The sequence below is a fragment of the Suncus etruscus genome, chromosome 18 (genome assembly GCF_024139225.1).
Source record: "Suncus etruscus isolate mSunEtr1 chromosome 18, mSunEtr1.pri.cur, whole genome shotgun sequence".
Taxonomy (NCBI): domain Eukaryota; kingdom Metazoa; phylum Chordata; class Mammalia; order Eulipotyphla; family Soricidae; genus Suncus; species Suncus etruscus.
In genome coordinates, this window is record NC_064865.1 from 13522378 (window position 1) to 13547273 (window position 24896).

The 24896-nt window shown below is 35.4% G+C and overlaps 1 protein-coding gene across 1 annotated transcript in view; it reads left to right on the forward strand.

Moving 5' to 3' along the window:
- LOC125996282 (cysteine-rich venom protein TEL1-like) overlaps positions 1–20578 on the forward strand; it is a 73477-nt gene extending 52899 nt beyond the window's left edge. The window contains exon 7 of the mRNA XM_049765225.1: positions 20394–20578. Within this exon, the coding sequence (XP_049621182.1) occupies positions 20394–20578 (185 nt within the window). The remainder of the gene's footprint in view (positions 1–20393) is intronic.
- The last annotated feature ends 4318 nt before the right edge of the window (positions 20579–24896 follow it).

Sequence of the window (24896 nt, forward strand, 5' to 3'; positions counted from 1 at the left end):
ATTGGGATAAGTTGGTAGGGAGAGCCACACAGCATGAATCAGTAGCGGTGTTGGTTGTATTTTCCTGCCAGGGACGAGGTGTGGGTTTGAGTGGATGTCCCTTCACTCGGGTGCTGGGTACTGGTTCATTGGGGTAGGAGGTCAGTCTTGATGCCTAATAGATTAAGAACTGAGGGTGAAGAGTTTTAATAAGTTGGAAAATCTGGATGGAATTGAGGGGTAAAGGGTTAGCAGGATTCCTGGAAGGGGGGTAGGAGAGAGTATTTGGAAGGGGCAGAAAGGTAGAAAGGAGAAAATAAGATTAAATCAGGAAAAAAAAGGAAGAGGGAGTAGTGAGAAGAGAGGTGAAAAGAGTGGGGGCATGTCATTTTGCTTGAATATGTTCTATGAGTAGGCCCCGTAGTATAAGTCTGCAGGTCACCGTTGCTGCTTCGGTGGTCTGGCTGGTCACATGCTTCAGGTCCTAAAAGAAGGTATGACCTAGAGATAAAGGGTGTGTTAAAAAGTTTTATCCAGACAATTTTGTAACGCAACCTGGGTATGGCATCTCGTGTGGCTTAGCTCTAATATGCCATCTTAGGTTGTCCATCCTTTGTATCCAAGAATGCCTGTGGACAGAAAAGCTGAGAGGTTACTTTAAATATATTAAGCTTAAGGCATTAACACCTATTATTTTGAAATACTTAGGTTGTAGTCAGTGATTTCCCGTGGTATTCTTTACCTGTAACCTTGTATAAGATCCCTAAGAGATTATTATGAGCCTTTGCAGTAACAGGCTGATTACATACCTGTTCACTCTATGCTGCCGTTTCTGCAGTTGCTGGTTTCTTTATGGTTTAATGTGTGGTCGAGAGTTTATGATGTTCCTCTTTCATGTGTTTTGGGCACTTCTGCCCAGTATATGTGTGGTATTACAGTGTTTGGAGTTTCTACCCTGTTAAGTCCTGTTATTTGATCTTTGAATATTAGTTGTATATATGGTGTAGTTTCTAGGTGCTTCAGAATAATGCTATCATTCTGTGTTTATCTTTCATCTTCTGGCTTATTTTGTTTGACATAATATGTTCTAGGCCCATCCACTTTGCTGCAAAGTCTGTGATTGAATCATTTCTTACTGCCATGTAGTATTCTATTGTGTATAGATACCACATCTTAATGATCCACTCATCTGTTGTTGTGCATCGAGGTTGGTTCCAAGACTTGGCTATTATACTGAGTGCTGCGATAAATAGTGGGGTGCACACATATATTGGGATGAATGTCCTTCCGGCGTGGGGGTAGATACCCAGGAGAGCAATTGCTGGGTCAAATGGCAGCTCAATTCTGAGTGCCTTGAGCACTCTCCAGACTGTTCTCCATAGGGGTTGAACTAGGGGGCATTCCCACCAGCAGTGGATGAGAGTGCCTTTCATACCACAACCCCACCAACAGAGATTGTTTTCATTATTTTTTATGTGAGCCATCCTCACTGGTGTAAGGTGGTACCTCATTGTTGTCTTGATTTGGATTTCCCTAATGATGAGTGAAGGTGAACATGTTTTCATGTGTTTGGCCATCTTTCCATCTTCTTCAGTGAATTGTCTTTTCATTTTATCTCCCCATTTTTTATGGCGTTATTTGGTTTTGTGGAGCTTATCATTCTGAGTGCTTTGTATATTCTGGATATCAGCCCTTTATTGGACATGTTGAGTGCAAAGATTTATTCCCATTCAGTTACCCATCTTCTTCTGTTGAGTATGGTTTCTTTTGCCATGCGTAAGCTTTTTAGTTTGGTGTAGTCCCATTTGTTTATGTTTGATGCTAATGTTCTTGCCATTGGCAATCTATCATCAAAGACTTTTTTGATATATAGGTCTTCGAGTGTTCCGCCAATATTTTTTTCAATAAACTTTATGGTTTTGGGTCTGATTTTGAGTACTTTGATCCATTTTGAGTTGACTTTTGTATATGGGGTGAGTTATGGGTCAATTTTCAATTTCTTATAGGTGGTTTTCCAGTTGTACCAACACCATTTGTTGAAAAGACTTTCTTTGTCCCATTTCAACTTTTTGGCTCTTTTGTCAAATATTAGTTGACTATATGTCTGGGGGCTTATGTCTGGGAATTCTGTTCTAACCCACTGGTCTAAAGTCCTGTCTCTGTTCCAGTACCATGCTGTTTTGATCACTATGGATTTATAGTATAGTTTCAAGTTAGGTAAGGAGATGCCACCCAGCTTCTTGTTTTTTAGTATGTATTTGGCTATTCTGGGTCTTTTGTGGTTCCAGATAAATTTTATGATTGATTGTTCTAAGTCTTTAAAGAATGATGTCTGAATTTGGATGGGGATTGCATTAAATCTATATAAGAGTTTGGGTAGGATAGCCATTTTGATTATATTTATTCTACCTACCCATGAGCATGGGATGTTGTTCTTCCATTTCCTTAGATCCTCTTCAATTTCTTTCTGAAGTGTTTTGAAGTTTCCCTGGTATAAGTCCTTCACTTCCCTTGTAAGGCTGACCCCTCGGCATTTAATGTTTTTTGTTACTATCTTAAATGGAATTGAATTTTTAAGCTCTCTCTCCTCTACTTCATTATTTGTGTAGAGAAATGCTACTGTCTTTTGTTTATTCACTTTGAAGCCAGCCACTTTGCTGTATTGGTTAATTATTTCTAGAAGTTTTACTGTGGACTCTTTAGGTTTTTTTTTTATGTATATCATCATATCATCTGCAAAGAGGAATAATTTGAGTTCCTCTTTCCTAATTTGGATTCCTTTGATTCCATTTTCTTGTCGGATTGCTATTGCTAGGACTTATAAGATTATATTGAATAAGAGTGGAGAGAGTGGACAGCCTTGCCTAGTGCCTGACCTTAGTGGAAATGTTTTCAGTTTTTCGCCATTGAGGATAATGTTGGCTGTGGGCTTTTCATAGATAGCTGTAACTATCTTGAGATAGGTTCCTTCAAACCCTATTTTGCTGAGTGTTTTCAACATGAATGGGTGTTGAATTTTGTCAAACGCCTTCTCTTCATCGATTGCTATGATCATGTATTTTTTGTTTTTCTTGTTGATGTGGTGTATAATTTTGATTGATTTACATATGTTTAACCAACCTTGCATCCCTGGGATATAACCCACTTGGTCATGGTGTATAATCTTTCTGATGTAGTGCTGGATTCAGTTTGCTAAAATTTTGTTGAGAATTTTTGCATCTATGTTCATTAGGGAGATTGGTCTGTAGTTTTCTTTCTTGATGCTGTCCTTGCTGTCTTTGGGAATGAGTGTGATATTAGCCTCATAAAAGGAGTTGGGAGGGTTCCTGTCTTTTCTATGGTTTGGAAGAGCCTGTGGATCAATGGTAGTAAGTCTTCTCGGAATGTTTGATAGAATTCACCTGTAAAACCATCTGGATCTGGACTTTTGTTCTTAGGGAGTTTCTTAATTATATCTTCGATTTCCTCTGAAGTGATTGGCCTGTTTAGATTTTCTAGATCTTCGGATTCCAGTCTTGGTAGCTGGTATTTTTCTAAGAATTTGTCTATTTCTGCTGGGTTCTCTAGCCTAACTGAGTATAGTTGTACATAATATGACCTCATGATATGTTGTATTTCTTGGGGTTCTGATGTAATCTCTCCCCTTTCATTTTTGATCCTATTAATTTGGGTTATTTTCCTCTTTTTTTTTTTTTTTTTTTGGTGAGTCTTGCCACTGGTTTTTCTATCTTGTTCATTTTTTCAAAAAAGCCAACTCCTGGACTCATTGATTATTTGTATTGTTTTCTTGGTTTCTATGTTGTTTATTTCTGCTCTGGTTTTTATTATTTCTTGACCTCGTTGTGGTTGGATTTCTTTGCTGCAATTGTTCCAGTTCCTTACGGTGATCCTTTAAATAGTTGATTTTGGTATTTTCCTCTTTTCTGACATAAGCCTGTATTGCTATGAGTTTCCCCCTAATTATTGCTTTTGCTGTGTCCCACAAGTTTTGACAAGTTGTCTTTTCATTATCGTTTGTCTCAAGGAATCTTTTTATTTCTTCCTTGAGTTGCTCTTTGATCCAACTGTTGTTGAGTAGCATGTTGTTTAATCTCCAGGTGTTTGATTTTCTCCATTGTTTCTTCTTACAATCAATTTTGACCTCTGTCACATAGTGATCTGATAGGGTGCTTTTGATGATCCTTATACTTGTGGTTTTATATGTTAGATTTATATCCTAAGGCATGGTCTATTCAGGAGAAGGTCCATGTGGGCTTGAGAAGAATGTGTATTCTGCTTTTTGGAGGTGGAGGGCCCTATATAAGTCTACTAGCCCTCGATCTTCTAATTTTTTTATTTAGGGCTCTTATTACTTTGCTATTTTTCTGCCTGCTGGATCTATCTAATGGTGATAGTGGATAGTGGATAGTGAGATCCCGTACTACTATCACATTTCCCTTCATGTATTTCTCCAAGTTTGTGAGTAATTGCCTCACATATTTTGCTGAGTCTACATTAGGTGCATAAATATTTACCAGGGTTAGTACTTCTTGATCTATTGTTCCCCTGATCAGTATGTAGTGACCTTCCTTGTCTTTGATCACTTTCTTGAGGTTGAATGCAATTTGGTCTGTTATTAGGATGGCCATCTCCACTCTTTTTTTGTTTTCCATTGGCCTGAATAATTGATTTCCATCCTTTTATTCTGTCCTGCGTTAGTAGATGTGTTTCTTGCAAGCAGCAGAAGTCCAGTTTATGTTTTCTAATCCAGTTCTCTAGTATATGTCTTTTAATGGGAGAGTTTAGACCATTAACAGTTAGGGAGATTATTGTCAGAGAGGGCTGCTGTGTAGTTGTGTTGTGTAGGGTTGTTCTTGCTGTTACAATTGGGGTTTTAGATTGTGTAATTCGTCTCTGAGTAGGTCATTTAAAATAAGTTTTGTTTGCGCAAATATTGCTAGATCGTTTTTATTTGAGAATGTTTTTAGTCTTCCTTCCCATATGAATGAGAGTTTTGCTGGGTATTGGACCCTAGGTGGAAATTTCTTTCATTCAGTCATTTAAATATGTCATTCCACTTTCTTCTTGCTTGAATTGTTTCAAATGGGAGATCTGGTTTGATTCTTATGTCCCTTCCTTTGTACTTGAGGTTTTTTTCTCCCATATGGCTTTTAAGAGTTCATCTTTCTCTTTGATTTTTTTTTTTTTTTTTGCCATTTGGATTACTATATGTCTTGTTGTTGGCTTATTAGGGTCTATTTTATTAGGAACTCTTTTTATTCCCTGGAATTGCATCAAGGTCTCTTTCCAGAGGGTTGAAAATTTTTCTGCTATTATTTCCCTGACCACTTGTTCTTCCCATTTCCCTCTTTCCTCCCCTTCTGGTATACCTACAATTCTTAGATTATTTCTTTTGTCTTTGTTTATTAAGTACTGGACTTGCTCTTCCAGTGCTTTGCCTTTTCTTTCCTTGTTGGTTTCCTGGATGGTTTTTGATTGCAGTTGTTCTTCGAGTTGTTCTATATGCTTTTCCAGCTGTAAGTTTCTACTTAGATAGTTTTTTTACATTATTTATTATTTCCTTAAATTTCATTTGTATGGAATTTTCCTATTCTGTAGCAGTTCTTCTCTTAGTTGGTTAATTTTTACATCCATGGTTTTCTTGTACTTGCTGGCTAGTGCTTCTTTCATTTATTTACCATGATTTGCATTTCTTTTTTCATGGCTGTTTTCAGATCTTCATCTCTTGGATCTGTTCATTTTGGTGGACTTGGAAACTTGTTTGTGTTTCCTTTCATATCTCCAGATGTTAGGGTCTTCCTAGGTTTAACCATATTTCTTTGCAATTCTTGGTGTTGCCTGGTTTGCAGGGCCTTTTGATTAGAGCGCACTTTTGCCATCTGCCTTGTTTGATACAGGTATTTCTGGTTTGTTTGGTATTTTGCTTCCAATTTTATGGGCTCTTAATTATTTAAGAAATTTGGGTATTAGGTCTGAGCTGGCTAGACCTATATGTTGTGTTAGGTGTGGGTGGGCGGGCTTCCCTCCCTGAAGCTGGCGGGGAAAACCAGGCTGGAGGGGGCTAGGGCTGTTCACATGGTCGGCGACAGTATAATTTTTTGATAATTTAAATATTTTCCATTTCTGCTGTGTCCCCCAAATTTTGATAATTCATGTCTTCATTTATTTCTAGAATATTTTTATTTTCTCTCTGGTTTTCTCTTCAACAACTGGTTGTTCAGTAGTGAGCTACTAATTTCCAGATGTTAAAGATTTTTTTTCTCTGAGTTTGTAATTCATTTCTGTGAACAATTTTTGTTTGGATTTTTGGGTCACATCTGGCAGCGCTCATGGCTTACTCATGGATCTGTGCTCAGAAATCACTTCTGGCAGGCTTGGGGGACCATATGGGGTTCTGGGATTTGAACCACCGTCCTTCTGATGCAAGGCAAATGCCCTACTTCTATGCTATCTCTCCAGTCCCTATTTGTAATTTATTTCTATTGTCAATGTATCATGGTCTGTGAAGATTCAATTTCTATCCTCTTGATTTTAGGAAAATATGTTTTGTAACCCATAATGTGGTCTACAGTGGAAAATATCCCTTGTGCATTGAAGAAGAAAACCTTTCAGCATTTTTTAAGAGGGCAACCATATTGTGACCCTTGTAGTGTGGTAGTGTTTTTATTTTGTTCTATTTCAGTATTATGGTGGAATTCTTTAACTTGCATAAATGAACACTTATAGAGCTAAGCAGATTGGCCATGCTCCTCTGTGGGTGTACTACCTAAGTTATATGACTGTTGTGAGTCAAAAAACAAAACAACTTTAAATGGGGAATGTCTAAGTCTAAGAATAAATTTCCTACCTAAAGCTTAAAGAGATGGTAATGCTACAAAGTCACGAGTAAAAGACAATATTGACTTATTTTATTCCATTCTGAAGTATAAGGAACCAAAGCAGATAAATTGGGAAAAAATGATATTTATACTAAGAAAAAATGGTGAATGTCATAGAAATCTGGGAAAGTAGTGAGAGAAATTTATATATATATATATATATATATATATATATATTCATATATATAAATTTCAAAGTGTAACATTTTGACAAATTAACAAAGGACAAATCAAATACACGGAAATCTAGATTTATTTGATACTCATCTGCTGGTATTGTGATGCTTTCCATATACTGAAAAATCTTTTTTACACACTTTATATATAAGGATGAGTTTTCTAAATTTTTTCAAAGTAATTAACATATAGTGAACTATGAAAATTTTTGTTCTGTATTCTGCATACTTTCTTAGCCTTGATGACTAGTCAATATGACTTGCGTACAACATATCTCACATCTTCAACACACAACTATCAGAGTATTTCAGAAAAGTCATACTGCAAAATATTTTACAAACAAAATTAAAATGATTCTAAAATTATAACAATTTCATATTATAACAATGTAATATTTTTCAGGTATGACTGCTATTCCTACAAGTAAAATAGCAATAATAATGGAAGATCCCCCCAATCAGCATTCTTACAAAGGAATGGCCAGGGTTCTCTAAAGGGGTGACTAGTAACTTCCTTAAAATCTTGCACTACATTTTAAAAGGAACTATTAACAAAAACATTTCCTTCTTTCTCCTAGTTAATTTAGAGATAGAATTATTTTAGTTAAAAAAATAATGAAGAGGGGCCTGAGGCACACGTTTGCCTTGCACATGGCTGACAAAGGATGGACCTCGGTTAAATCCCCTAGTGTCCCATATGGTCTCCCAAGCGAGGAGCTATTTATGAGTGCATAGCCAGGAGTAACCCCTGAGGTTCACTGGATGAGGCCCCAAAACAAAAACAAACAAAACACCATAAAAACAAAAACATCAACAACAACAAGAACAGCACAGGATGGAGCAGAGGCTTAAAGTCAGAGTATTGGTAAGTCAGTTCACAAAAACAGAACAGAGGGGAAAAAAACAAGCAAAAGGGAGCTAAACAACACACATTAAGAGTACAGAAAAAGTGTACTGTGATATCAGAAGAACAATAGCAAAGTTACCTTAACCACCTGTAAAGGCAGAAATCGGATTCAGTCAAGTGAATACTTGATTTATTGATTTTACAGGTATAGCACTTAAACAAGGTAATAATGTTCATAATAAAATTATGAAAATAAAAGAACTAAATAACATTAGTAAAGATAATCCTAAAGAGGTAGAGTTTCAGAGCCTGAGACATCAGAGTATTCAAGTTGGAAAATTTAAATTAACTAAAAATTGAGATCAAGCAGGTAAAAACATATTTCAAGAAACCCAAATGGTGGCCTGAGAGATAGTGTTGTAGGTAGGTCATTTCCTTTTTACAAAGCCAACCAGGGTTTAATCTCCAGAATCCCATTTTTTTCCCAAGCATCACCTGGAGTAACTCATGAGTATCACCAGGTGTGGCCACAAAGCAAAAATGAAACCCAATGGGGTGAAAAAGGACAAGAAAATTTATTGTAGAAAATTATTGTTCATTGTAGAAAATTATAGAAGTGATAAATGTCATCAATTCAGTCATTTTATTTGGTAGTTATTGGTATAATGAATGGTCCTTTTTAAAAGCCATATTCTAAAATACTTAAATTTAAAAATATCTATACATGCAAAATTGGTATTAGTTGCATGTAAAAAATATCTTGACCATGATTGAGTGACTTTTGTGACTATGCCAACAAATCTTTATGTGAGAACTCCAGTGACCATTTTGAAAATTGATGGAGATTCTCATAGCAGAGGGCAACAAATGAGCCAAGGAAAAGGCTCTGAGTAAATGATGCAACACCAAACCTTGTCACACTGTGTCTGGTGTTACTCACCCCCAAAAAAATGCCATCATATATTCAATTTGTAAAAGTTAAAAGTTCTATTCATAAAATGATAAATGTGCTATGACATACAGTAGATAATATAGACAACAGAATAAGATAGCATAGTAGTGTATAGCATAAACTCACTAATATTCAAAACTAGCACAGGATAAAAGTTCTATTTATTTATTTAACTGTAAGTTCAAATTGTTTTAAATGTGAGTTAAATTAGATTTTATTTTAACTATAAGTTAAAATTGTCTTTAGGATTGTATCTTGTGGAATGAATCTAAAGAAGTATTACAAATGTTCCTTTCTGATGATAAGCAAAATCACTAAAGAAGCTCAAATAATATACTCTTCACCAGATCACCAGGTTGTCAAGAAGAAACCACTACCTCTTTTACAACCCTTTGGAGAAAAGTAATTCCTGCAACCACAATTATTATCAGTTGTGAGATAAGTTGTAGTAGAAAAAAATTGAGACTCAAAGGAGGTATGAATTTTTCTTTTATTTTTGTGCCACACCCAGCAGTGCACAGGGGTTACTCCTGAGTCTTCTCTCAGAAATTGCACCTGACAAGCTTGGAGGACCATATGGAATGCCAGAGATTGAACTCAGGTCCATACGAGTTCAGCCCCCTGCAAGACAAATGTCCTACTGCTATGCTATCGCTCCAATCTTAGGAGGTAAGAATATTTTTATGTACTGAATGCAGAATTCTTTACACTTTAGTTGTGATTAAAAATCATACACAGATTTCTGATTTTACTCTCTGAATCTTGATTCAGGAGATTTGAAATGGAGCCCGTCCCAGGATGCTAGTGGTTGCTGATGCTGCCAGACTATATCATCAGAATAACAAACTTTAACAAGTCATTGAGGTATTTTATACTACATAGCACTTTACACCATATAATATCCATTTAGATTTTGTGTCAGTTTTCTAACATTTAAAAAGCCTCATTTTCCTCAAAAAATGACTGGAAATTTAATACCTACTTTCTCAAAGAAGATATATACATGACCAATGGGTATAGGTATATTATCTCTTGTTACCAGGGAAATGCAAATCAAAGACCAGTGAGATTAACCTATATCAAAAGTCCAAAGCAAACAGTATTGGTGAGCATTTTTGAAAAAGTAACACACATTCATTCTTGGTGAGAATGTCTTACTTTGTGGAAAAGTTTGTAGACTTCCCAACCAATTGAAAATAAAAATTATATATGCCAGAGCAGTGATTGCTTCCATCCCAAGAACATGAAAATATATATGCACTTCTATATTCATTGGCATGCAATTTATGTAATCCAAGTTAGGAAACAACCAAAGTTCCCAATAACAAAAGAGCTGATATGAAAAACACTGGAAAACTATCCAGTTATAAGAAAAGATGAAATAATAAATTTTACAGCAACTTGGAGGGTATCATGTTGAGCATATTGACTTAGATGGACAACACCAAGTGATGAGTACAAAATACCAAATCTATTTCCATTTTGAAGTTCGGGATTATGGTAGCTATAAAGTGCCACTGGTCAACAAATTCTTTGTTCCCAAGTACAAATCATGATGGAGAGATATAGAAGATTGGGGAAATAAGCTTTGATATTTTCCTCCAGGACACCTTAGTAGGTTCCTAGTCCAGGAAGAGGCCAGAGAACTTGTCAGTGGAATTCAGGTAACAGTTGAAAAAAAGGAGAAATGCTTGCAGTGATAATGCTATCAATGCTTGTCAGTCATATAATAACACCAGGCCTTGTTCCCAGTTTGAAAGCACAAAGACAGCCCCTCTGCCACTCAAGAAATGCTATATATAATATAACAGAATTCATTTTTACTTTGCTTTGTTTAAGTACTGTGTTTAAAAAAATTGTTCATTGTTGGGTTTCAGTCATGCAGGGTATACCATCCTTCGCCAGTGCACACTTTCAGCCAATGATTTCTCCAGTTTCTTTCCCAACCCCCATCCCCACTTACGCTGCCTGTCTCTAAAACATGCAATTTGCATCTGTCTCTCTCTTTCCTTTTGACCCCTTGGTTTGCACTATTGTTAATTTGATATTTATAATTATATGCCTGCCTATTTTTGGATATATAAAATGTGTTAATTGTTGGAGTAATTTTATCAGGGCAGAAAGAGACCCAGGCAGTGAATCACAGCATTCATGCATGGCTGCAATAATCTTTGATGGAATCAGATATATTTATATCTGTATTTATTTTTATTTCTTATTTATTCTTATTTATTATTTTATTTATTTTATTTATATCTGTATTTATATTTATTTCTGTAACTTGGTCCAAAAACAAAACATGCTGTTTATATTTTTTTAATGTGAGTATATTAGCATTCCCTTGTAAAAAATAAAAAAGCCTTTTCAAATAATGCATTTTTGTCTTCTCTATTTAACCGGTTTTAAATAGCCTTTAATAAATACTGTATATATTTATTTATTATTTTGGTTTTGTTTTTTTTGGGGGGGTCACACCAGGCGGGTGTTACTCCTGGCTCTGTGCTAAAAAATCTCTCCTGGCAGGACACAGGAGATCATATTGGATGCAGGGTTTCAAACAACCATTCGTCCTGGATTGTCTATGTGCAAGGCAAACACCTTACCACTGTGCTATCTCTTCGGCCCCAAATACTATATTTTTGTATTAAAAATTAAACAGTACAGAAACAAGCTTTCTATGTTTCAAAGCTTTTTTTTTTTTTTTTTTTTTTTTTTTTTTTTTTTTTTTTTGGTTTTTGGGCCACACCCGTTGACGCTCAGGGGTTACTCCTGGCTATGCGCTCAGAAGTTGCTCCTGGCTTGGGGGACCATATGGGACACCGGGGGATCGAACCGTGGTCCGTCCAGGCTAGCGCAGGCAAGGCAGGCACCTTACCTCTAGCGCCACCGCCCGGCTTTTTGAGTGAATGTAATTTCTTAAGATGAACTTAAATGTAATTCTAGAAGATGACCACATGATGGCAGCATAAACATACAGCTAAACTGGCAATGTAAACATTGATAACACAATTATTGTGAAGAGTAGCTACATACATAGTTTACAATGTCATTTAGTAAGAAAAGTATCTAAGTTTTATTTTAATATCTTATAGCATTTATTTAAGTGGATGCGAACAATGAAATGGTAAAAGAATATTAAGCTTATCACACACAGAAATATATACATATATACACACATATATTTATATATATACATATATATCCTTACCTAGAGAACAAAAATTAAACTTGGATAATAATTTATTTTAAAAATATCTATAATTTTTTATCATATCAGACTAGATCAGGTGCAACATAAAATCTCTATTTTAGAATTACTACAAGGTAGAGAAATATTATAAGTATTTTAGCAAAAAGAATCTTGGCAAGTTATTATTGTTTTAAATTAATTTATTTAAGCATCATGGTTACAAAATTGTTCATTGTTGGGTTTCTTTCATACAATTTACATAACCCAAAATCATTGCATCCTTCCTGCCTTCATGCCTTCATTTTCCCTACCATCATCCAACCCCCCCACCAATTAGTTTCTCTCTCCCTCTCTCCCTCCCTCTTTCTCTCTCTCTCTTCTTTTTGATACTATAATTTGAAATATTGTTTATGTGGGGGTTCTTACACATCACTTTCTCTTTTAGCATCAAGTTTTCGTCTGAAGTGACCAATTCCAATAATCATTGTCCTAATAAATCCATCTCTATTGTAATAGAACTATGGCTCTTTGTGGCAAGCTCCTACCCTGGGCTGGACATCCTGAACTTTATTTAAAATGTCTTTGGATATTATTGCCACACTATCTCATATTTTCCTAATATCCCACATAGGTTATATTTTATCCCTTTTCCTGTGGCTCATTTTACTCAGCATAAAAATCTCCATGTCCGTTCATATATAAGCATATTTCATGATTGAATTTTCCTAATGGCTTATTAGCATTCCATTGTGTAGATATATCAATTTCTCTAGCCACTCATCTGTTGTAGGAAATCTTAGTTGCTTCCAGATTCTGGCTATTGTAAACTGTGCTGCGCTGAATAGAGGAATGCAGAAGGAATCTTTTTTATTGCGTTTTTGTGTTCTTATGATATATACCAAGGAGTGGTATTACTGAATTATATGGAAGTTCAATTTTCAGTTTTTTGAGGATTATCAATATTGTTTTCCAGAAAGAATAAATCTAGACAGCATTCTCACCAGCAGTGAATGAGAGTCTATTTCTTCCCATATCTATGCCAGCACTGGATGTTGAAAGAAGTTCACTTCAGTACATGACAGTATGTTCTTTTTCATTGTGATGTGTGTCATTCTCTGTGGTGTGAGATGATATCTGATTGTTGTTTTGACTTGCATTTCCCTGATGATTTGTAATGTGGAACATTGTTTTCATGTGCCTTTTGGCCATCTGTATTTTCTTTGTGAGAAATGTGTATTTCTCCCCATTTTAAGTTGGGTTATATGTTTTTTCTGGTAACGTTTAACAGTGCCGTGTATATCTTAGACATTAATGCCTTCTCTGATGCGTATTGGGTAAATAGTTTCTCTCATTATATGGGAATATTAAAATATTAAAACATTGTGGTGTTGAAATAAAGACAGAACACAATATCAATGGAATAGATATAAATATCTGGATATGGAACCTCAAGTTTACAAACAATTGATTTTTGATAAAAGAGCAAAAAATACAAGGCGGAGCAAAGCCTCTTTAACATGTGGTGCTGGGAAAACTGGTCAAGTACATCCAAAATATGAACTCAGACCTCTATAGTATCATGTAGAAAGGTCAAATCAAAATGCTTTAGAGACCTTGATAATAGACCTGAAACTATAAGATATTCAGAGGAAAACAAAGACAAAACACTTCATTACATTGAAGCTAAAGATATCTTCAAGGATGAACCACTGGGTGAACAAATAGAAGCAAAGTTAAACAGATGAGACTATATTAAACTGGAAAATTTCTATACTTCAAAGAAAATGGTGACTAGCTACAAAGATTACTCATATAATGGGAGAAACTATTTACCAAATTCTCATCAGAAAAGGCATTAATATCTAAGATATACAAGGCACTGTTGAACTTCACCAGGAAAAAAAAAAACATATAACCCCAACCCAAAATGGGGAGAATGTAACAGACATTCCCTCAAATAGAAAATACAGATGGCCAAACATCACATGAAAAAAATGTTCCACATCACTAATCATCAGAGAAATGCAAATCAAAACAGCAATGAGGTATTATCTCACAGCTATCACTATCAGCTATCAAGGAAATGTTAATGAGTGAGAGAAGTAGAATGCCTGTCTCCAATACAGGCAAGGGTGGTGAAGGATGAAAATGGAGGACATTAGAGGTGGAGGACGGAAATATGGGATATTAGTGGTGGAAATTTTGCACTGGCTAAGGGGGGTGTTCATTTTTATAACTGAAACCCAACTATAAACATTTGTAATCATAGTTTTTAACAAATACGTTATAAAAATAAAATTTTTCGGGGCCGGAGAGATAGCATGGAGGTAAGGCATTTGCCTTTCATGCAGGAGGTCATCAGTTTGAATCCCATCATCCCATATGGTCCCCCGTGCCTGCCAGGAGCAATTTCTGAGCCTGGAGCCAGGAATAACCCCTGAGCACTGCCGGGTGTGACCCAAAAACCACAAAAAAATTAAATAAATAAATAAATAAATAAATAAATAAATAAATAAAATAAAATAAAATTTTTCTCAAAAGTTATTTTTATAGAGGGCAGGTACTAGAACTACCTTCAGGGAGGATCTGTTTAGAAAGAGGCCTAGACAATGCACCACATTATCCACTACTAGCAGTTAACTCTCAGTCAATAATCAACTTCTAGTCTATTTGGTGATCTAGTCAGATAAGTGATAATTACATAACTGGGTGATTTTATACTTAGATAATATAGTATTTAATAGCTATTTGACCAATCAGTTGAAGCTGTGATACAGTTTTTTTTTTTAAGAACAAAGAATTCTGTTCATGGAATTTTTTTATGATCCCATGTCCCATGATAGAAGGAATATTGCTTTATTATTATTATCATTATTATTATTATTATAGTAATAATTTTTGTTTTGACCAAATCTTTTGTAGTAATATTTTAGGTAAATAGTGACATTGAATCAGGGGAATTCCCACCACCAAAGTTGTCCTTCCTCCACACCCGTTCCCAGCATGCATCCTTATCCCCTTGCTTTACCCCTGGGCTGCTAGTACAAGTGGTCCCCTCTGTGCCTAACCTTTTGTAGGTTGGGTATTGATTCTGTTGTCATTGGCTTTGGATTTGGTGTTTAAGTCTGATCATTTTTATTACTACTTAGTGATCATACAACTGTTTGGTCTTGGTACTCTCCATTATTTCACCCTCAATTTGAGAGGTGGAACAAAATGGTTCAAGTTGTGTGGTTCTTTTCAGGGATTTCTAGTTATATGGATTAGATGATGTTTGAGGGCAAAATGGCATTGCAAGAGCAAGTGACATCAGCCTGTGATAAATGTGTAAAAGCATGGTGAATGATTACAAAACTTTGCTAAGTGAGAACCATGGATTTTTTTTAACATTCCTTTGACAAATAATTCTAGGAACAATCTGAAAGATGGCAGTATATACACACAATTGTTGCCTATTCTGGGATGTCAATGAAATATGGAAATTCTAATTTAGCTTTTATCAAGAAGTTATTCTAAAGACTGCCTGGGTAATTTAGATTATACTTTATTGAAATGAACTCAAATTCCACTTATTTTATATCAATGAATTGCACATATATTCTATAAAGTGAATACACTCATTGACAGGGTAAGTGTCAGGATATCATTTGTCCCAGACTTTAGATACACATTACATTTTATTTATTTATCATTTATTTATTTACCTATCTATCTTTGGGTCACACCCGCTCCTGGCTCTAAGCTTGGAAATCACTCCTGGCAGGCTCAGGGGACCAGATGGGATACCGGGATTCAAACCACCATCCTTCTGCATGCAATGCAAACGCCCTACCTCCATGCTATCTCTTTGTCCCCTGACATTACATTTTAATTTTAAAGTACATACTGTGATTCAATTTCCTCTTTTGGATAGTAATAGTATCTTTCTTATAAAGTAAGTGCAAGAATAACAGAAAGAAAAATATAAATAGGGAAAATATGAGCCTGAATATAAAGGAATTCATCAATGATTCTTGCATGCTATCATGTTATTTAATATTACTTTTTACTCAATTTTAAATTGAGAAGTCTAAAACTAGAGTTGTTTTTAGTCAAAATAGTTATTTGGATTAACATTATAGAAGGATTGTGATTCGCAAATTCCATGTTAGTTAAATATCCCGATATAATTTGTCATTTATGTATATACCTTAGCATATATATTTGAACTCGACCCATTTACTTTTTCATATTTTTCATATTATTGTGCTATATTTTTTAAATTTTATTATGGACAGAGTGATTTACAAACTGTTGGTAGTAAGATTTCATACATGAAATATTCTAATATCACACCCTACACATATGTATTCACTTTTCTCCATTATTGTCCTAGTGATTTCTCCCCCAGCCACCACTTGTGATGAATGTATATTCTATATATTGTCAAATACACAGTTTTCAAGTAAGTTCCTCCTTTTCAGTTATGTCATGTTGTTTGTGTTTTCTTGTGTACCCATGTCCAATATTGCTCATAGAGAGTCTCCAACTGTGTGTATGTTAGAGATAATGCAGTGCTATGGATAAAAACCTGGGTGACAAGTGTTATTTTAACTCTTTATTGTGTCCCCTATTACTTTAATTTTTTTTATTTTACATTATTCTTTTCCTAAGATTTCTTTATTGTCTAAACTCTAGCTTCCATATAAAATTAAAAAAAAGGAAATCTATAGCCTAAGCGATAGCTCAGAATGTAGGGTGTTTGCCTTGTGCGTAGCCTACCTAGGTTAGATCCTCAGCATCCAGTGTAGTCTATTGAAACTGCCAGAAGTAATTTCTAAATGAAGACAAAGAAATAGTTCCTGATAGCTGCTGAGCGTGCGACTCTCCACAAAAAAGCAAAATCCAATGACATCATTTATCCTCTAGCCACCTTCTTGTGAATAAAGCTTTTTCACTCCAGCACTCCATGAAGTGAACTATTTAAGAAATAAAAAAAATGTGCTGTGATTCCTATGACATAAAAGAAATAAATTAAGCAAATCAATCCTGAGGAGGGTAAAAAAAATAAAGACATCAAGTTACCAATAAAAGAAAATATTGGGCTGGAGTGATGATAGCACACCAGGTAGGGGATTTGCCTTGCACAAAGCCAACCTGTGTTGGGTCTTTGGCTTCTTATATGGTCTCTTGAGTTTGTCAGGAGTGAGTTCTGGGTGCAAAGAAATCCCTAAATATTGCCAGGTGTGGTGCAAATAAAAATAATAATATTACAAAATATAAGTAGTTAAAATTGTGTAGTACTAGAGTAAAAGTAAACTCACCCCTTAATATATTTGTGACCTGAAAACCAAGATACTATAATGAAAATACTTTCAGTGAGGTTTTGAGAACTTAATGGTTTCATACAAAGGAATAAAAAATAATTATTTTCTAACCCTTTACTCTTACAAATGGATTTAAAATCTTAATGTAAAATATGAAGACATGATTTAGATATTGATATATAAAAATTTTGACACTTAAATTTTTTCTGTATTATGACCTAATAACTATCATGACAATCTGAATGAGTGAGAGAAGTAAAATCCCTGTCTCAAATACAGCCAAGGGTTGGGAATGAGGGAGGGAGGTATTGGTGGTGAGAATGTTATACTGGTAAAGGGGGTTGTTCTATTTATGACTGAAACCCAACTACAATCATGCTTTAATTATGGTGCTTAAATAATTTTTATAAAAATAATAAATAAATAACAATTTTTCAACAGTAGTTCACCAAATAATTTTTCTACCTTTACCAGTTCACAAGCTTAAATGATTAAAATTCATTGATATCAAAGCATTCAAACTCAGAATTATAGAAACATCCATACAATTAAAAAATATACTTTTCTGTTTAAGTAGACCCCACTGTGATGCCAATACGATGTTTCAGAAGCTGAAGTCATTATTAAACTGAAAAGTGAAATGAATACAAAACTATTTCAGCTTAAAGACAGTTAAGTGTGTCGTGAGTGATGTTGTCATTAGAAAAGCATGTCTCCTCTTAGCCGACATTACAAATACATTTCTATCTGAATATGTTTCAACTGCTTTTAGCAGTTATGTCATCACTGTTATTCTTGGTGGACAGCCATATACTCTTGAACATTTTGATACTGTAGGACAAGAGAATTATGGCAGATTCAAACCACTGAGTTATGTACAAACAGGAATGCACCTAATCTGTTTTTCAGCTGCTTCAAAGTCTTCATTTCACATGTATGTCCTATGTAACTCAACAGTATTAAAAGACTGTTTTTGTTTGCTGTGGGCCACATCTGATTGTTCACAATCTACTCCTAGTTCTTCACTCATGGATCACTTCCAGCAGGTATGGTGAACTATATAGTGTATTGGGATCAAACTCAAGTTGGCTGTGTGCAAAGCAATTATTTCAACTGCTCTAGCCCAGAAGACTCCTTTCTTGCTTAATAGGACTCACAATGATCTCACAGCTGACCTTTCTTTTTTACATATATATTTATTTAAACACTTTGATTACAAAAATGATTGTAGCTGGGTTTCAGTCATGTAAAGAACACCCCCCTTCACCAGTGCAACATTTACTTCACCAATGTCTCAAAACTCCCTCCTCCCCGCCCCACCCCCACGTTATTCTAGACAGGCTTTCTACTCTCCTCATTCATTCACAAATGACCTTTCTGTAATTGAGAAACTTGTTAAAAATAAACCCTTATTTTTCTTGCTAGGAACAATATTTTTATTCTTGATGACTGTGTTGAGCAGTTACACCATGACCTAAAGGCTTTCAAATCTCTGGTGTGTTCTATACTCATACTAAAAAGCAAGAATGTATTATAAAATGGCTGTACTGGAGACTCAAGAATTGATAAACACATGCAGGTATGTTTTATGAACATTTCTAGAATAACCTTTTCTAGAATAACAATTGGCATAAAAAATGTTTAAATCAATCAATATCAAGCTGATTCTGTGCTCAAAAATGACTCCTTTGGGTGTTTGGGATACCATATGGAGCTCTGGGACTCAAACCCAGCTCAGTTACATGCAAGGCTATAACAGTATTTCTAGCCCCCAGCTAAAAAAGTACTTGTTTGAAAAGATGTTGTTTATTTTTCAAAGAAAGGCATGCTTGTGTTGACTCTGTAGTGGGTAATTTTAAAGGTTGAAGATGTTTCATGGCACCATATAGGAGAATATCTTAGATATTTAGAGGTTATTTTTATTGCTGTTGTTGTTTTGGAATATTTGTATATGGTTTTACTTTTAATTCATGAACTACTAACCATTAAAAGAAGGAAGATAGACTGATAAATTCTACATTCATTACCTTGATCTAGTTTAGAGAAGATATTCCCCAGCTAGTCCTTTTAGAACAAGTATAGTATATGCATTATCTGAAATATGAAATAATGCTGTGGACTTTTATCACAATTAGATAAAAGTCCCTGAAGCAAACCTTAGTGGGTTTATTTTTCCACTGGGAATCAAGCAGATGCACAAGCGGATGAATATGAAATATGAATTATGAAATATGAAATAAATGAAACCACACAGAATTACATGGTGTAAACAAGTTTCGAGGAAGAGGCCAGAGAGCGAGTTTATTTCTTGAATCGGGCCTTATATAGATGGATTTTTTGGGCATAGCCAGGGAGAAAAGAAAAGGGGATAAACCAATGAGATCAGAGCTAGAATTAGCATATGAAGAGACAGGTAAAGAGAAATGAGATACCTATAAGGAAATGGGAGGAGAGAGATCACAGAAGAGCTCAGCAGGAGACTTTTGGCGGGCTTTGGTACTGACATTTCTTTGTCTGTAGGAGAGCTGAGGCTGGATTTCTATAGTGGCCAAATAGAGAAGGATGTAATGTTACAGCCATGTTGGAATTACGGCCAATGATCCACGCAAAGGGTCAAATGATTGATTTCACTAAGCAGGCCCTTTGGCAAATAATTCTTTTAGAAGAGGAAAGCACTGCACCAGGGAAGGAAAATACCATGTCTGGTGCGAGCTTTCCTTAGATGGGATGTAACAAAATAGAACTTAAATTGTGGTCCTGTCTTGATCCATTTTATTAGGATGCATATTACAATATGACATTAAAGGAAATTTGTTTGTTATTTGATTTATTTTACTGAAGTTATTCCAAACTTAACTATTACATGAAAACATTGCATCTTTTGAAACACTCCAAATGGACTGAATCATACTTAAAAGTAACTTCCTTTGTCAGTCAATGCCTTGTATACTCCACAAAGATATACAGTGTATCAGTATATAATGTGATATTTCTAAAACGTAACTAAAGACTTTATATAGAGAGGAAATATCCTATAAATATACTTGACTCACATCCTCTTTTAGGATCTAAAGATACAGATCTGATTCCTGACAAAGCTGGGGATAAGAATGGTTTAAGGACAACTCTTCACAACATGGAAAGAGCCAAGGTTCTTTATGCATACAAAGATGTTGTCCTAGACAAAGGTGTCAGGGTTGAAAACACATTCCTAGAAAAGCAAAATGTGGATTTCATCTTTGGTACATGAATTAAGGGAAAGAACTCGCATTCATTTCTTTGGTCTATAAATTACCATAATATCCATGTTAATTTTGAGGTTTGAGGCCATATCTAGCAGTGATCAAGGATTATTTCTGGCTCTGAGTTCATAGATCTCTCCTGGCAGAGCTCAGGAAACCATGTCAGAGCTCAAAGTGGGGTCAACATAGAAACAGGATTGATGTGCAATACAAGTGCTATCCACTGTCTGGCTTTTGTTGTTATACTTTGAGGAACACCCATAAACTTAAAAATGTCTCCAAGTTAGCTTATCAAAATCAAATATAGTTTCTCTCTGTAATGAATCAATGTAACAACACTCTTTGTTTCCAGAGTTAATCCTGGAACCCCAAAGCATGTGATGTCTTTTGTTCTACAAATTTCTATACAAATATCTCTTTGTGATATGAGTTATTAGGCCATTTAATTCTGAAATCCTTAGCAACTGTTACAATCACTAATTACAGAAGGTGGACTTTCACAACCACTAATGAGCAAAACTCTTCCTGGGAACAATAAGTAATACTGTAGTCTAGTCTGAGGCCTATGATTTGCACAAAACCCACAATCTCTAATTCCAGAGGTCTGCTTTTGACAACCAAGATGGAACAGAATTTCTGAAACCATAAAGAAAGACTCTATACTAGGCTTTGTTCTAGGATCTGTTCACAAACTAAGAAAGAAAGAAGAAAGAAAGAAGAAAGAAAGAAAGAAAGAAAGAAAGAAAGAAAGAAAGAAAGAAAGAAAGAAAGAAAGAAAGAAAGAAAGAAAGAAAGAAAGAAAGAAAGAAAGAAAGAAAGAAAGAAAGAGAGAGAGAGAGAGAGAGAAAGAAAGAAAGAAAGAAAGAAAGAAAGAAAGAAAGAAAGAAAGAAAGAAAGAAAGAAAGAAAGAAAGAAAGAAAGAGAGAGAGAGAGAGAGAGAGAGAAAGAAAGAAAGAAAGAAAGAAAGAAAGAAAGAAAGAAAGAAAGAAAGAAAGAAAGAAAGAAAGAAAGAAAGAAAGAAAGAAAGAAAGAAAGAAAGAAAGAAAGAAAGAAAGAAAGAAAGAAAGAAAAGGGGCTGGAGAGATAGCATGGAGGTAAGGCGTTTGCCGTTCATGCAGGAGGTCATCGGTTCGAATCCCGGCGCCCCATATGGTCCCCTGTGCCTGCCAGGAGCTATTTCTGAGCAGAGAGCCAGGAGTAACCCCTGAGCACCGCCGGGTGTGCCCCAAAAACCAAAAAAAAAAAGAAAGAAAGAAAGAAAGAAAGAAAGAAAGAAAGAAAGAAAGAAAGAAAGAAAGAAAGAAAGAAAGAAAGAAAGAAAGAAAGAAAGAAAGAAAGAAAGAAAGAAAGAAAGAAAGAAAGAAAGAAAGAAAGAAAGAAAGAAAGAAAGAAAGAAAGAAAGAAAGAGAGAAAGAGAGAGAGAGAGAGAGAGAGAGAGAAAGAAAGAAAGAAAGAAAGAAAGAAAGAAAGAAAGAAAGAAAGAAAGAAAGAAAGAAAGAAAGAAAGAAAGAAAGAAAGAAAGAAAGAAAGAAAGAAAGAAAGAAAGAAAGAAAGAAAGAAAGAAAGAAAGAAAGAAAGAAAAGGGGCTGGAGAGATAGCATGGAGGTAAGGCGTTTGCCGTTCATGCAGGAGGTCATCGGTTCGAATCCCGGCGCCCCATATGGTCCCCTGTGCCTGCCAGGAGCTATTTCTGAGCAGAGAGCCAGGAGTAACCCCTGAGCACCGCCGGGTGTGCCCCAAAAACCAAAAAAAAAAAAAGAAAGAAAGAAAGAAAGAAAGAAAGAAAGAAAGAAAGAAAGAAAGAAAGAAAGAAAGAAAGAAAGAAAGAAAGAAAGAAAGAAAGAAAGAAAGAAAGAAAGAAAGAAAGAAAGAAAGAAAGAAAGAAAGAAAGAGAGAGAGAGAGAGAGAGAGAGAGAGAGAAAGAAAGAAAGAAAGAAAGAAAGAAAGAAAGAAAGAAAGAAAGAAAGAAAGAAAGAAAGAAAGAAAGAAAGAAAGAAAGAAAGAAAGAAAGAAAGAAAGAAAGAAAGAAAGAAAGAAAGAAAGAAAGAAAAAGAAAGAAAGAAAGAAAGAAAGAAAGAAAGAAAGAAAGAAAGAAAGAAAGAAAGAAAGAAAGAAAGAAAGAAAGAAAGAAAGAAAGAAGAAAGAAAGAAAGAAAGAAAGAAAGAAAGAAAGAAAGAAAGAAAGAAAGAAAGAAAGAAAGAAAGAAAGAAAGAAAGAAAGAAAGAAAGAAAGAAAGAAAGAAAGAAAGAGAGAAAGAGAGAAAGAAAGAAAGAGAGAAAGAGAGAGAGAAAGAAAGAAAGAAAGAAAGAAAGAAAGAAAGAAAGAAAGAAAGAAAGAAAGAAAGAAAGAAAAGAAAGAGAAAGGAAAGAGTGAGTGAGAGTGAGTAAAATAAAAGACAGTATGGTAATAATACTCAGAGACAATATATATGAGGATGGAAGAACCAGCTCGTAATATCAAGCTTACCATAAATTGTGGTGAATACAGTTAGACATATAACTGCACTAAAAATTACCTTGACCATGCCAGAGTGAAGAAATAAATAAAATAATCTGTCCCACAAGCATGAAGGCAGGGATGCTTGAGGAGAGAAATGGAGAACATGGGTGGAGAGAAATTTACACTGGTAAAGGGTGGTGTTCATTCAATGTCTGAAAGTCACTGCTAAAATTTTTGTAACTACAGTTCTTAAATGAGATATTAGTATAAAAAGGTGGTAAAATATTATTATGAAAAATGATTAATATGAGTATCAGGTCTAAGATTTTATAAGGATCACAAAAGATAATCAGGTCCAAGATATTATAAGAACAAAAAAAGTCAATAAATAGAAAACAAACCACTTAATCAAAAATAGAGAACAGGGTAAACAAATGAAAAAGAGATATAACTTTATCCAACAGATATATGTAAAGGATGCTCATTGTTACTGAAAGTTTTGGTAATCCAGATGCTGCTCCGACGTAGAGAAATGAAGAGACAGTCAATCAGGCAAAAGCTCAAGTGGGTTCTTTATTCTGGCCGGCCAGGGTCCAGTGCCCGTCGAGAACTGAACAGAGGCAAAGAACCACGTGACTTTCTTTGTTCATCCTTATATACCATAAGAATGGGAGGGGGTAGTGGGGGTAGAGATGATTTCCTTATAAGGGCATAACATCCGCTGAGGTAATATAAGTTCATTATAAGGGCATAACATCTGCTGAGATAGTATAAGTTCCTTATAAGGGCGAAAAGGGTTAGATACAAACTGACCTTTAAGTTCCATGAGCTACAGTAGTGGGGGCTGGTGTAACTAGTTGATTTCCTTTTTTAATCCCCACTTCTTGTAGTAAGGCTTCTAAGTCTAGAAGCCATTGTGATAGGGGGCCTCCATCTCCTGATATTCCTAGTCAGAATTACCTGCGTGAGCTAATTCTTGGTATTGTTGGCGTAATCCCATGAGCTTGACTTCCCCAACCTGAGCTCGAATGAATGTAGTGAGGTGATTGATTATGCATGGCCCGATGGCTACTAGGAGTAGGAGGCCCAAAAGGGGCCCCAGAGAGGGTATTAGATAGGGGAGAATCCCACCCCATAAAGACCCTAAGGAACCGCCTAATAGCTCCTTTTTTCTTTTAGCCAGCTCCTCTTGATGGTGTCTAATTCTGTCTTTCACTACTCCTGATTTGTTAGTATAGAAACAACATTCTTCTTGTCAGGCCACACAAAGCCCTCCTTTCTCTGCCAAGAATAAATCTAACTCTCGCCTGTTTTGTAATACCACTTCAGGCAAGGAGTCGAGCTGATCCTGCAGATCACTAATAGATTTATATACCATCTTCACATATAAAATGAACTGTTGTGGGAGTTTGTTATACCTGTCTATTGATATTACTAGCCCTGTTCCCCCAGTGGCCAGGCCCACAACCCCCCTTATCCATAGTCTGGGTAAGAGGGTGTCATTCTTGCTAGTTGATGTGCAGTTATAGTCACTGCTGTAGGAACACCAAGACTGTTTGCCTTCTGTCCTGGCCCTATGAGCTGACTCAGCTGGATCTTCAGAGGTTTCTTCTTATTCACGGTGTGAATTTTACCATGAAAATAAGGAGGTTTCTGCTTTATTTTCTTCAATCCTGCAACTTAAAGGGCTGTTGGGGTAGAGAGAACAATAAAGCCCTAAACTTCATTTGCCTTGCCTGCACTGGGTCAGACAGAGATGAAGAAATTTTATATCTAGTAATAATTTTCTTACTCTTAACATTATCAAGGGAAGCATAATTTTGTTCCTTTCCTTATAATATGCATCGTTGTTAAATGTTAGGGTTGGTTTATTTTTGCTACCTGCTT